Source organism: Nelumbo lutea, chromosome 2 (genome assembly GCF_056320005.1).
Source record: "Nelumbo lutea isolate HS-2025 chromosome 2, American lotus-T2T, whole genome shotgun sequence".
NCBI lineage: Eukaryota > Viridiplantae > Streptophyta > Magnoliopsida > Proteales > Nelumbonaceae > Nelumbo > Nelumbo lutea.
In genome coordinates this window covers 3,040,399-3,052,424 of record NC_142685.1, presented here as the reverse complement: position 1 = coordinate 3,052,424, position 12,026 = coordinate 3,040,399, and the positions used below count along the sequence as shown (strand labels likewise).

Below are 12,026 nucleotides of genomic sequence, written 5' to 3'. Positions count from 1 at the left end.
AAGTTGTATGAATGATAAAAGTCTAGAGATGTGTATATGCTTTAAAGATTGGCTGGATGTTGGAAATAGGTTACAAGACAAACGGAGGGCATAGCATTACACCTGACGTTTCACTTGAAGCAAATGATCAAAGTAAAATATTTTTTATATACTTGATAGTTGTATAGCATTTTTTAAAATTATTATAAAATTTATTTAATCTATTTGATGTTTTTTAGGGATTATAACTAATAAGTGTAATTTTTGGGCTCTAATATCAATAAAAGTAATATTTTTAATAGAATTTAAAAACAAATTAACTTTTTTAAAATAATATCAAAGGGCAAAAATACTATTCACATTATTTATCTTGCAAACCATTCATCAACGCAGCTGCCTACCTTTAGCAACGCCTCCGCCTACCTCCGCAGCCTCCCCCCTTTAGCAATGCCTTCCTATATTTAATTAAGCATTATATATATTTAAGTTGCGGTTCTATACAATTGAATTGAAAGCTAGCAGAAGAACGAGTATGCTGATGGTGAAACATTTGAAGCTTTGAATTTTCCGATTCTTTCCGACCTTCCACTCAGTCGTTCCAAAGACCCTTCCACCATGCCGGAGAATCCGCATCCTATGGCTTCTAGCCTCTCTTTGGTGAACCCCAAGGCCATTGACATCAATTTCCCGGCGAATGCAGCTTACCCGCACTTTCCACCACCGCCGACCGTCAGGAATCATTATTCCTTTTTGAAACATCACATGTCGTGCGCAATAGTATCTGTTACCTATGCCTGCTGTCCGATATCTGACAGTAGTGGCGGACAACATGGAAAATCCTTCGATGACATGCCGAAGTACAAATGGAAGAAGGAAGAAAGTGGCATGTTGTTCCGAGAGTGAACGAAGAGAGTCATCATCGTAAAATTTACAACTCGTCGCTACCCGGGGACTCTGAAGGACATCAAGCACCAATGACGGAAGTGAAGATGATGATAAAGAAGAAACAAACAAGTAAGAAATCAAAGCCCAGGATTCATAGCAGTACGTCCTTCACCGATAGCGGTTGCTTCAGCAGCGATGGAGGCGAAGAGGTTGACGATGAAGAAACCAAAACCCTAGATTGTTTTTCTGGAAGTTTATCCACATTATTTTTCAGACTTCAATCCACGTCTCGAAACAATATGCGAATCACCCAACATTATGAAAGGTTTAAGAGGTCATAAGAAAACAAGCAGAATAACGTGGAAAAATAAAGTTGAAACGTCAGGTTTCCAGGAGTAACAGAGTGTGGTTCACCGGAAATAGAAGTGGCGAGATTATCAGTGTTCCGGAGGATGATACCATGTGTTATAGATGGGAAAGCGAGGGAGAATTTTGGGTGGTGAAGAAGTCGGAGGACCCCTACTAGGATTTAAAGAATTCAATGCTGGAAATGATAGTAGAGAAACATATGTTAGAAGCGAAGGATTTGGAGCAGCTATTGCGATGTTTCTTATCTCTGAACTTGCAAAAAACACCATGATGTCCTCGTCGATGCCTTCTCTAAGATCTGGGAGTCTTTGTTCTATAAATTCCTGATGACCAGATACTCAACTAGTTCCTTCCACTAGCCACTAGCTTGTTCAAATTCGTACGACCAAATATTAGAAAGTTTCATCATCGCTGTATTCGTTCTTCCCTTAGCTTTCAATTAAAGTGTATAGAACATGTGGAAGAAGATAACTTAAATATATATAGTGCTTAATTAAATATGGAGTTGCCGGAGGCAGCAAAGATAGGATGAGGCGTTGCCGGAGGCGGTGGTTGGTGGTGGCACTAACGAATGATTTGCAATAATAATAGATGAACAATGTTTTTGTCCTTATTTTATATTATTTTTAAAAAGTTAACATATATTTTTAATTTTTATTAAAAATATTAATTTTATTGATATTAGGACCAAAAATTTACCTTATCAGCTATAATCCCTATTTTTAATGATATAATTTTTTATTTTCAAATTGTAATTATATTGTATTTTTTATATTTTATTAATTTATTCAATTTTCCAATTTTAATATTTCATTCATCATCCAACCATTGTATGCTTTGTATCATTCAAATTTAAATGGAAGAAAATTCATATTTTTCTTCCAATTTGTTATTCACTTTGAGTCTTTGACTCTTTACATCTTAATTGTTTAAGTTTTATTTATTTGTTATATTTCTTATTTTTCAAATAATTCCTAAGGGAAAGTTAAATATTTTAGTTTTACTTGGCAAACAAATAAAAAAAAAACATGGTACAACCTACAACTTGCTCGGTTTAGGTCAACGGCATAACACGAGTCCACACGAGCTTGGGCCATGGGCCATGCCTAGCTGACCCCCCCAAATTATCAATGGGGAGGGGCAACATGAACCATTTTACACCTTTATGCATCCATACTAGATGAGATCGAATCTGGTCCAAGAAGGTCCCAACAACAATTGCTACAATCAGTCAATCACTAGGGTGCAAGACAAGTGAATTGGGCCTAAAGCCCCTAGCCTAGTTAGATTGTATTCCACTCATGTTAAATTTGTGTATATGCATAATACATATAAATATGTATTTATATATACATATGCATCAATACATGTATATAATTAGACATGGCTGAATTGGGATTGGATTGGATCATTACCTTGTAATTTGGCTCAAATGACAATTTGGTCCCAAACTTTAAAATGCAACAGTTCAGTACCAAAACTTTCAAAATGTAACAATCCAATACCCAAACCTTCAAAATGTGACAATCTAGTACCTATCATTAAATAGTTTGTTAATCAGCCATTAAGTGACATTTGAAGAAGTAAAAAAATGTCCTAAGCATGCCATCTAATTATCTTATTAACAATTCAAACATTGACAATAAAATCAACATTCCCAAATTATAGATTCATCTAAATAGTCACTGAGTTTTTTTGAATAGAAGAGGCTAGGATTTGGGATTGATGGATTGTTCAATTTTTGTTGTCAATGTTTGGATGGTTGATATAGAGAATTAGATGGCATCTAAAGGGCATTTTTGACTTTTCAAATGTCACTTAACGGTTGATTAACTAATTGGTTAACTAGGTACTGGATTATTATATTTTGAAAGTTTTGAGACTAGATTGTCACATTTTAAAATTCCCATAACCAAATTGTCACCCGAGCCAAAGTAAGGGTACTATAGAGAAATTTCCCCAAAAAATTAAGGATAAATTACAAAGTCCCCTTTAAACGAGGTCTGTGACAAAGACCCCTGTAATTTATTTTGCGACAAAGACCCCTTCTATAGTATCACCATGAGACAAAACCCCCTTCCGTTAGCTTTTTCCTTGAAATCTGCGGTTATAATATTTTTTAACCGCAATGCTACCCTTGTAACAAGAAAAAGACTATTCATCTTCCGCGAGCTTACGAACAACAGCGATAAGAGGAGAGAAAGGGAGATCAGGGATTATCGCCGTTGCTGTTCTCTACCTGCAATATTTTTCCTTCACTTTGTTGATCGCGTCTCTGTATTTTTCCTCAGCATCAGATCCGGTTTTGTCTTGTTTCCAGGAGCGAATCACTTCGTCCCGGCGGAAATTGTGAGTCTCAGGCAAAAGTTTACCTTCCCTCAATTCCTGCCTTGATCATGCCATTCTGTTTCAATCAACATTAATTTGGGAGTTTTAACACCGTCTCCGGTTGCGTGGTGTTAAAGCAATGTGCAACATTTGCTTCCGACGAGAAAGAATAGTGGTGTTGATGCAATGTGCAACACTTGCTTCAACACCACGCAACCGGTGAAGAAGCCCACCTTCAAAATTAATGGGCAGTCCACCTTCAACTTCAAGCAAGTGTTAGACTGTCAGTGTCTTTGTTCACCGCTGCCTCCGACGACGTAGGCCGTCCTTTTTTAACATTGTCTCCGGCTGCATGGCCATGTTTCTATTATAACATAAATTTTTGTTTTTCTGTAAACTCATGGACAGTAGTAGAAAAAGAGTGCTGATCCAAACAAACCCCTTCACCCAAGTATAAACAACAAGGCCAAGAGATATCTGCATCCTTACCACCAGTGTCCTTTAAATACACGGAATGGAAGTTGGCAGAAAAAAGAAGAAAGAAGAAGGTGAGCACGTGATCTGCCAAACCCACCCGTAAATCAAAAATCGAATTATTTTTGGTAGTCAAATAGAAAAATCGGAAAGCTCCCTGCCTTTCCCTTTCCATAAGCCATTATTGTAGCGATGTTTCATGCCCTGTGCGCACCTGTCACACGCTCTGATTCTAATAGCTTACTCCAGGAAGTTTAGGGGAAAAACTTGAAAGAACAAATCTAAGCGAAGAACAATATTAGTGTTACTGTGTTTGCTGGCTTGTTGAGAGAATCGTAGTTCATCACGTGTCGCACCCTCTCCGGTCCGGGCTGCGTAGCGCCCTACCTAGCTAGATATCGGTGTTATGGAGATCGAGCGCCTGGGCACATACATGGCTTATTTTGAGAGGTAGAGAACTTGCCGATCTCCCTTTCTCTCATCCCCTATAGCCTTCGGAAGAGCAACCCCTCCTCCTCCACTTCCACCGCCGCCGCCTCCGGAAGACATGACTTTCACCGCTGCAACTGATTGCAGCGGCGAATCCACCACCGGCCTCTCTCCATCTTTTATTATTGTTTTATTTTTCTATTTCTTCTCCTTCCCACAGTTGACGCGCCCTCTGTCACCGCCGAACCAGTTGCTGCCCTCTGACCTCCGCCGAATCAATGTGAGTTAGACAATGTTTTTCACCAGAAGGGCGTTTTTGTCTCACGGACTCGCGGTCATGGCACAGGGAGGTCTTTCTCGCAAAACAACGTACAGGGGAGTCTTTATCACAGACCCATAATATAAGGGGGTCTTTATAATTTACCCAAAAATTAAATAGCTCAAGTATTTGTGCCCAGCCCCAGCCCCAGCCCCAGCCCGAAGACTGTAATGTAAAATACTGGCTGGGTTGGTTCGGGCGCCTAGTCACACCACCGTCCGCAGTGGTCCTTTTGCAGCCCTAAGTGTAAAAGCCCGCTAAAACCCTCCTCCCCAACGACGTCCATCATATATTCCAATTTCCAGTTTAAACAGTTACCTGATTGATTTCTTCGAGCATTTGGAGTTCTCGCAAGAAAACCCAGGATAAATGAAAAATACAAAGGCGCTGGTCTTAACATTCGCAGAAAAATGCAAGGTTTGTGTCTCTCTATCTTAACATAGACACGCATAGGCACAGAGACATGAACACATTTTAGTTCTTATCCAATCTGTTTTCGGATAAATTTGTAGTCTGTATCTCTTACAATCTTACCCTTTCGTATGTGGAAAATATATTCTTCCTCCTCTTCTTCTTGTGTTAGAATCTTATAAGAGCTGTAACATCATCACAGAATATATTAGCTTCTAATTGGCAAGGTTATCTTAATACCATCAAAACTGACGCCAAAGGAAGGTAAGCTTTAATCAGAAACATTACGAAGAACTCTTTATTTAATGACTATGGTGTAACTTCAACCTATATGGTGCACAAGAAAATAACATTCTTGTTTTCTCCCATGTTTGTGATAGCAAAGAGGACATTTACACTTCAAAGGTTAAATACTTATTTAAGAAGGGCAAGCCATACATCTGGGTACCAGAAAATGATTTGCACAATGTGGTACGCATTTTATTTTTCGCTGAACGTGGTAAACACTCTATTGTAGTGTAGTTTGTTGTTATTAGTTATCTGTCTACTAATTTATATTGTTTACAACCATATCAAGATCCAGCGACGTTAATTGTTATAATAAATTTGACTCCGGCTCTTCTTTTGTGGGATTATTTTAAATGTACGTTCTGCTACAGTTATGTCTTTTTTCCCCTTTTTGTCAGACAAGCAAAGAGCAAGGAGTTTATGTTTCACACATTTTGGTCTTCTTTAGATTGAGTTAGCAGAACTGCTGCCTTTTGCCTGTAAAGGCTTAAGAGCTTCTTTTGTAAGCTGGGACAAGAATTGGTTAATGAACAAGGATAAAAATTTTGTTGGAATTTCTGAACCTCTGACATTTTGTTCTGATTTTGGAAGGAACAGAACAAAATACACCGTATATTATAACATTAGGTAAAGTTTTGTTGGCATTTATGGAACTCTGACATATTATTTCATTTTGGAAGGAACAGAACAAAATACACAGGGAATATTATATAACACTAGGTTAAAAAGTAAGATGATTTTTTTTGCAATTAGATAAGACAGAACATGAATAATGTAAGATTAACATGAAATAGAAAACAAGGAAAGAGAAAAGAAAAAAAAATCAAAATAGATAGGAGTATAAAATATTGGATTTTCCCTTGAAATTTCAAACTGACTACAAAATTTCAGAGAAAATTTTGGTTTCAGACAGGTGAAACCTAGTTGGAAACCAAGATTCAAATCCTTGCTAATGATGGGGTCCTTTATACATTGGAATACATATAACAGCTGATAATTTGAAATAGCAAATTTAAACTCCAAGTTGGACTTTCCTGCCTAAACCATCTACGCTATTTTCATATCGACTGTCTTTCATCTCTATGTGGTGAACTTGCTGGTGTGGCAATGTTTGTAACGTGACTGCCTCAACAAGTATTATTTTTGCTAATCTATATATGCAATTTTATGATAAACTTAACATGCTTTCATAATCATATAGAGGTGATTGCATAATCTTTTTCCATTAGGGGCAATTACTTGGTGTAATGGTCAAATCTCGAGCTGTCAAGCGTGAGAACACGGGTTTGAGTATGATAGTGTCTACTTTGTGCAAAAAAATGTTAAAGTTAGGACTGTATCCAGTCCACCCCTCCCAAGACCCCAGATGGTGGTACCAATGTTGGGTAATGGCATAATCTTTTCCCATTGTTCAGAATGTATGATTCTGAAATTAAAAAAAAAGGTGCTTTGATGAAAGAGAAATGACCAGGGGAACACCAAGTGATGCTTTCTTGAAAAATTTTGAGCACCTGAAATTTTTACAGGTGACTCCTCTGGTTAATACCATGGTTCAAAGTATAAATATGCAAATTTTGTTATTGAGAGCTTCAGCTCACCGAAACTATTATTTTTCTAAACCTTTTGGTCTGATGTTTTGATAGGGGTCCTATAACATCTTCTTTTAACATCTTAAAACATTCAAATCACCCAACTCCCATTATATGCCATTCCAGTGACTCCAAGATACAATATGATGATACAATATGATGCGTTTGATATGGGGTGTATCATATCAATACTTTGAACCTTGGTTAATACCAGTGTTTTAAAAGCGCAAGGACCAATTTGCGCTTGAGGCGTAAGGCGAGGCACGCACCTTTTTAAGCAAGACGCAAAATTACAAAAAAAAGTTGAAAGATAAAAAAAGTCAGAAAATTCAAAAAATATTAACATAATGTTAATAAAAAATATAAACTTAAATTTTAAAATAAAAGTTTTAAAAAACCTATTATCTAAAATTAAAATACATAAACATAACATGTAAAGTGTATCCAAATGAAAATTTAAAAATAAAAGCAAACATATAAAGCATTTTCAAGCATGTAAAACCCACAATCTGTTTTTCTCCTTATTTGCATTGCTTCAAGTAGCTAGTGTGATGTAAAGCATATTGCATTCTCGATTCTATGAGTCGCTTTTGTACCACGCCTCTCGAGGCAAGCCCAAACAAGTCTATGTTTGGGTCTAAAATTCTTATTTCTCACATACAAAATAATGATTTTATAACTTTCATTGCCTTTTAAGAAGATATTTTATTGCAATGAATGAATGAACAACATTAGCAAATAGGGGGTTCTCGGAAAGGCAATGAAAGTTATAAAATCATTAATTTTTTTTTTATGTGAGAAATAAGAATTTCGGTCCCAATAATAGACTTGTTTGGGCTTGCCTTGAGGGGGGCATGGTTGGGGGTACAGGGGCTCCGCCCCTGGCCCAGCTGTTAGACTGAAAAAGAAGAAGAAGCAAAAAGCGCAAAATTTTAAAAAGGCACACGCCTGGGCTGAGTGCATCAGGTGTATCAGGCGTGCACCTTTTGAAAGGGGTGCGCCTAGGACTTGGGCGAGGCGCATACCCCAAAATGTGCCTCGCCTGTGCGCCTAGGCGCGCCTCTTAAATAACTGGTTAGTACATCAACAAATGTTAAAGGGATCATCTTGTCCAACAGTGGGTCATTCTTTGATAGTAAATTAAAAATTCATTAAAAGAAAAAAGAAATTACAAGAAAGGTAACCAGAAGTCACTCAAGAGAATAAAAAAGCAACCCCAAATACAAGCCAACTCCAATCTCTCAACGCATCTCCAGAAGACAAACTGAACACAACCAAACACAAACCAAATAGAAATAAAAAAAAGAAATTATCAAACTCCCAAAAAAACAAAAACCCAACAATATTGGATTTAGATTCCAACTTGGCATAAAAAAATTGCTCCATTAGTTTCTACTGTGGATTGAATAGCAACCTCTTTGCTTATTTGGAAACTTTCTTTGATTTCTTCACCTTTTTGTTAGGCTCAACCCCGAATAAACTTCCTTTCAGTCTGGTGAAAAAGTTTTGAAACCTGGACAGTTCAGTTATTTTTCTTACTTATGATACGTCTTACTGTATTAGGAATCTTCTTGAGCTCCTTCAGATACTTAGATCTTGCATTGATCCTCTCCAACTCCAAATTGCATTCTTCTCAAAGGTGAAAGGTCAGATCTGCAATCACCTCTCCTTTTTGAATAGCATCCTTTGCAGCTCCAAATGATCTCATCCTACATAGTGCATCCTCAAAATCCTAAATTAAAACCAGCAGTGGGCCATCCCTGGTGACCTAGCAAACTTAGTTGACTCTCGGCTATTTAAGAGACTTTAAAAAAAGAGTGACATTCTTTGGAATTTAACTCTCTTGTCATTTATTGGTGTATATGGAAAGAGAGGAATAATAGTATATTTTTTAAGGGAAATGGTGTGAAAGCCAAGTTTTGATCAGAAATATTGAAAAATAGTTTTCTTGTGGGTTTCTACTTAATGGACATTGAAGGGCTCCAGTTTTCTAATTTTTGTAATGGGTGGGAATCCATTATCTTTTGATACATAGAAGGGTCAGACATTTATAAATGGTTTACAGTAGCTGAAAATATACATTTATACTTTTTTTGTAATGGAGCACTTCTGCCCCCTTTTCTCCTTTTTTTGTTTGCAAAAAATGCTGGAGGTTAGGTCCGTATCCAGCCCACCTCTCCCAAAGGCCAAGACCCCAGATAGCTGGGACTGACATTGGGCAATGACCTTCTTTATTAACTATTAAAAAGAAAAGAGACCTTCTTGGTGGGTCTAATTACTATTGAGCTAGGAATTCTTTTGTTCAACCTGCTTATGTGCAAGCATGTTGACTATTGACAAAGTTATCAAAGGGAAGATGGAGAAATGTGAATGAATGAAAATAAATTAGTGCTGCTGCAGTTCTCTGCTCTATGGGGAAATTGTAATCCACCATGCAAATATGTTGATGTAATTATCTTTTAAAGAGTGTCTGTTGTAATCGAAGTTGAGGTAGCATAAAGGCTCCTATTTATTATTATTATTATTACTATTACTGATGTAGCGCGATCTGGTCACTCCTAGTTGGAACTCGCGTGGCTCCTGATTAAGTCAGTATTTCGTGCAAGAAGCAAAGGGAAAACGAAGGCTAAGAGTGAAGATTGCGCAGGTAATTCGAAGATACCTTGTTCCTTGAGAATAAGCCCCTTATAACTGAATTCCGTTGCTTCAGGCCCTCTGCTTCTGACAGGGCATGTATAACTGCCACCATCAGTCTTCCACAACCGTTACGGGCAGGGCTGAGGTGGCACGCGTGGGGCTGTTGTTGCAGGGTATGTGCCTGTCAGGTACGAGACACCTTTCTGAAGGTGACAGGCGCGGCGCTTTCTGACGTGGGACATGTCCGCTGTCCACAGATTTGTCGGGTACGACGATCGAGCAGGAAGCCTTCCTGTGGTATGCCGAGCTACCCTTTCGCAAATTACTTTGAGCTGGGCTATCTCTTGAGTGACGAGCTGCCCGTAGCAAGTTATGCCGAGCTGGCTGACCCGAGGTGTCCATGCCTCGGGGTGCCTAGAGATGGATCAATGTGTTCCTGTCTAGGAGTGGCCCGAGGTTCATTGGGAGGAGCTCGGGCCTCAAGAGAGGTCCCCGAAGTGCCTTAACCCCGGAGAGGAGGTGTGAGTGAGGCGGCTTCCGACGAGTGGTTTATCCGCCCAGTTGCCGAGCTGAACTTGGTGGGACCTTCCCTCCGAGTTGTGGTCACGTTCGTTGCGCTGTCATGCTGAGTCACTGTTTGAGCAAGGTCACGCCCACGTGTACCCGTACTGCGAGGTCGGGCCAAATCACCCCCCATCAATTGCCCCCCACTCCTGGCGGCGATGACCCAGCGCGGGGATGTCATGACACGCCAGGTGGATTTGGCGTTGGTCTTCATGCCGCTTTGTCACGCGCTCCGTCCAATTGGACCGGTCTAGCGCCTGGTTTGACCAAAAAAAGACTCGAGTCGCATTTGGATTACGTGCGAATCTTACGCGATTTAGATTTCGCGGATGTCAAAAACGTGCTAAACCGTTTTCGCCTCAAGGAACCCGCAACTGTGGCTATAAATAGGGGGATCCTTGGCCATTTTCTTCGCCACAAAGCTCTCGTTGATAGTGTTTGAGCTCGCGTCGGAGGTCTCTTAGCTCGAGTTTTCCAGTTCGTCCTGTTCTCCCAGTCCGGTTGCATTTCTTTTGGTGAGTCCTCCCGAGCTTCCTTCCCCTTTTCAATTTGTTTTTTCGCTTTAGTTCGCTATGTTGTCTAGTGTAGACAACCTTATCGACGAGCCCGAGGTGGGTACCTCGGCCCGGGGTGGCTCCTCTGCTGTTCAGCCATCCGAAGTACGGGTGGCTTCGGGTCATCTGGTGTCCACCTCCTACCGAGGTCGGGAGCCAGATCAATTCGGCCCTTCTATAATGACTTCGAAGAGGCTTCAGAACCTCATACAAAGGTTCCACCTCCCTAAGGAATACTTATATAGCCTTCCCACTGGCAACTTCTCATGGGAGCACGGTCCTGACGAGATCGTGATTTTTCAGGGAGCAATTGATAGCCAGACTCCGACTTCCTCTTCACCCTTTGATCGTTGAGGTGTTGGTACACTTTAACATCACCCCATACGGAATGTGGTGGGGTCCATCTTTCTTTGTTTTGACCGTTCCCTCTCCATAGATTTAGATATTCTCAGCACAATTTTGGCCATAAAGAAGAGCGCTTCGGGCGCTCTCCCCGGGCACAGGCGATCCTACTACCTGTCCCCCCGCCCGGGTTTCAAACTCATGCACAAGCTCCCGAGCAAAGTCCCAGCTTGGAAGCGGGACTACTTCGTAGTCCGGAGCAGTACGGGGTGGCCCTTCCCCACTGATTGGAGGATAGCCGTTCAAGACTCCGGTGTCATCCTAGACGGGAAGACCAAGAAGGTGCTTCAGTCACTGGCTCAGCTCGGGTTGAATTATAAAGACTTCACTTCTAAGGAGAAGCTTGTCCAGGCAAGCTTGAGCCTGGGTAGGTCCTCCTTCACTTTGTCTTTCTGTTCATATGTTTACTTTGGGTTGTTGATGTCGTGTTTTGCTGCAGGTCCCATGGAGGCGGAGAGAATAGACAACCAGAAGCTCTTCCGCCAGATGAAGAGAAAGAAACGCGTAGCCAAGAAGGCGTGCGTTGAGTCCCCGCGAGCTTCAACCGAGCCCCAACCTCCGCAGACTTCAGCCTCGGGGCCCGAGGTGGTAGCCGCGCCTGTCGTTGACTTGGAAGAAGGGGTCGTGCCTAAGGGGCCCGAGGTGTTAGTGGAACCTGCCGTTAGGCCCACTGAGCGTGCTGCCAAGCCCACCGGACCTGCTGGTGAAAGCGTTGCCGCGGCCAATGCTGCTGTTGCCGGGGCTCATCCTGCCGAGGCTGTCGCCGAGGCCGCTGAGAGTTCCACTCGTGATGTGGAG

General features: G+C 40.7%; 1 protein-coding gene and 1 pseudogene across 11 annotated transcripts in view; both read left to right on the top strand.

Moving 5' to 3' along the window:
• Nucleotides 1-517: 517 nt before the first annotated feature.
• Nucleotides 518-1,494, top strand: LOC148868103 (transcription repressor OFP7-like; annotated as a pseudogene).
• A 1,797-nt stretch (nucleotides 1,495-3,291) lies between these two features.
• Nucleotides 3,292-12,026, top strand: part of LOC148868101 (uncharacterized) — a 78,163-nt gene continuing 69,428 nt past the window's right edge. For 7 of the 11 annotated variants that reach the window (XR_016106487.1, XR_016106486.1, XR_016106488.1 and 4 more), the window contains exons 1-3: nucleotides 3,292-3,582; nucleotides 5,397-5,458; nucleotides 5,575-5,665. Coding sequence is in view for 8 of the 11 variants with exons in the window: in XM_088967325.1 (XP_088823451.1) it covers nucleotides 3,295-3,582; nucleotides 5,397-5,458; nucleotides 5,575-5,665 (441 nt within the window). In the remaining 3 variants the exon portion in view is untranslated. Of the gene's footprint in view, nucleotides 3,583-3,969; nucleotides 5,201-5,396; nucleotides 5,459-5,574; nucleotides 5,666-12,026 lie in introns of those variants that run through there. The other 4 variants (XM_088967330.1, XM_088967332.1, XM_088967331.1 and 1 more) reach the window with 4 other exon arrangements.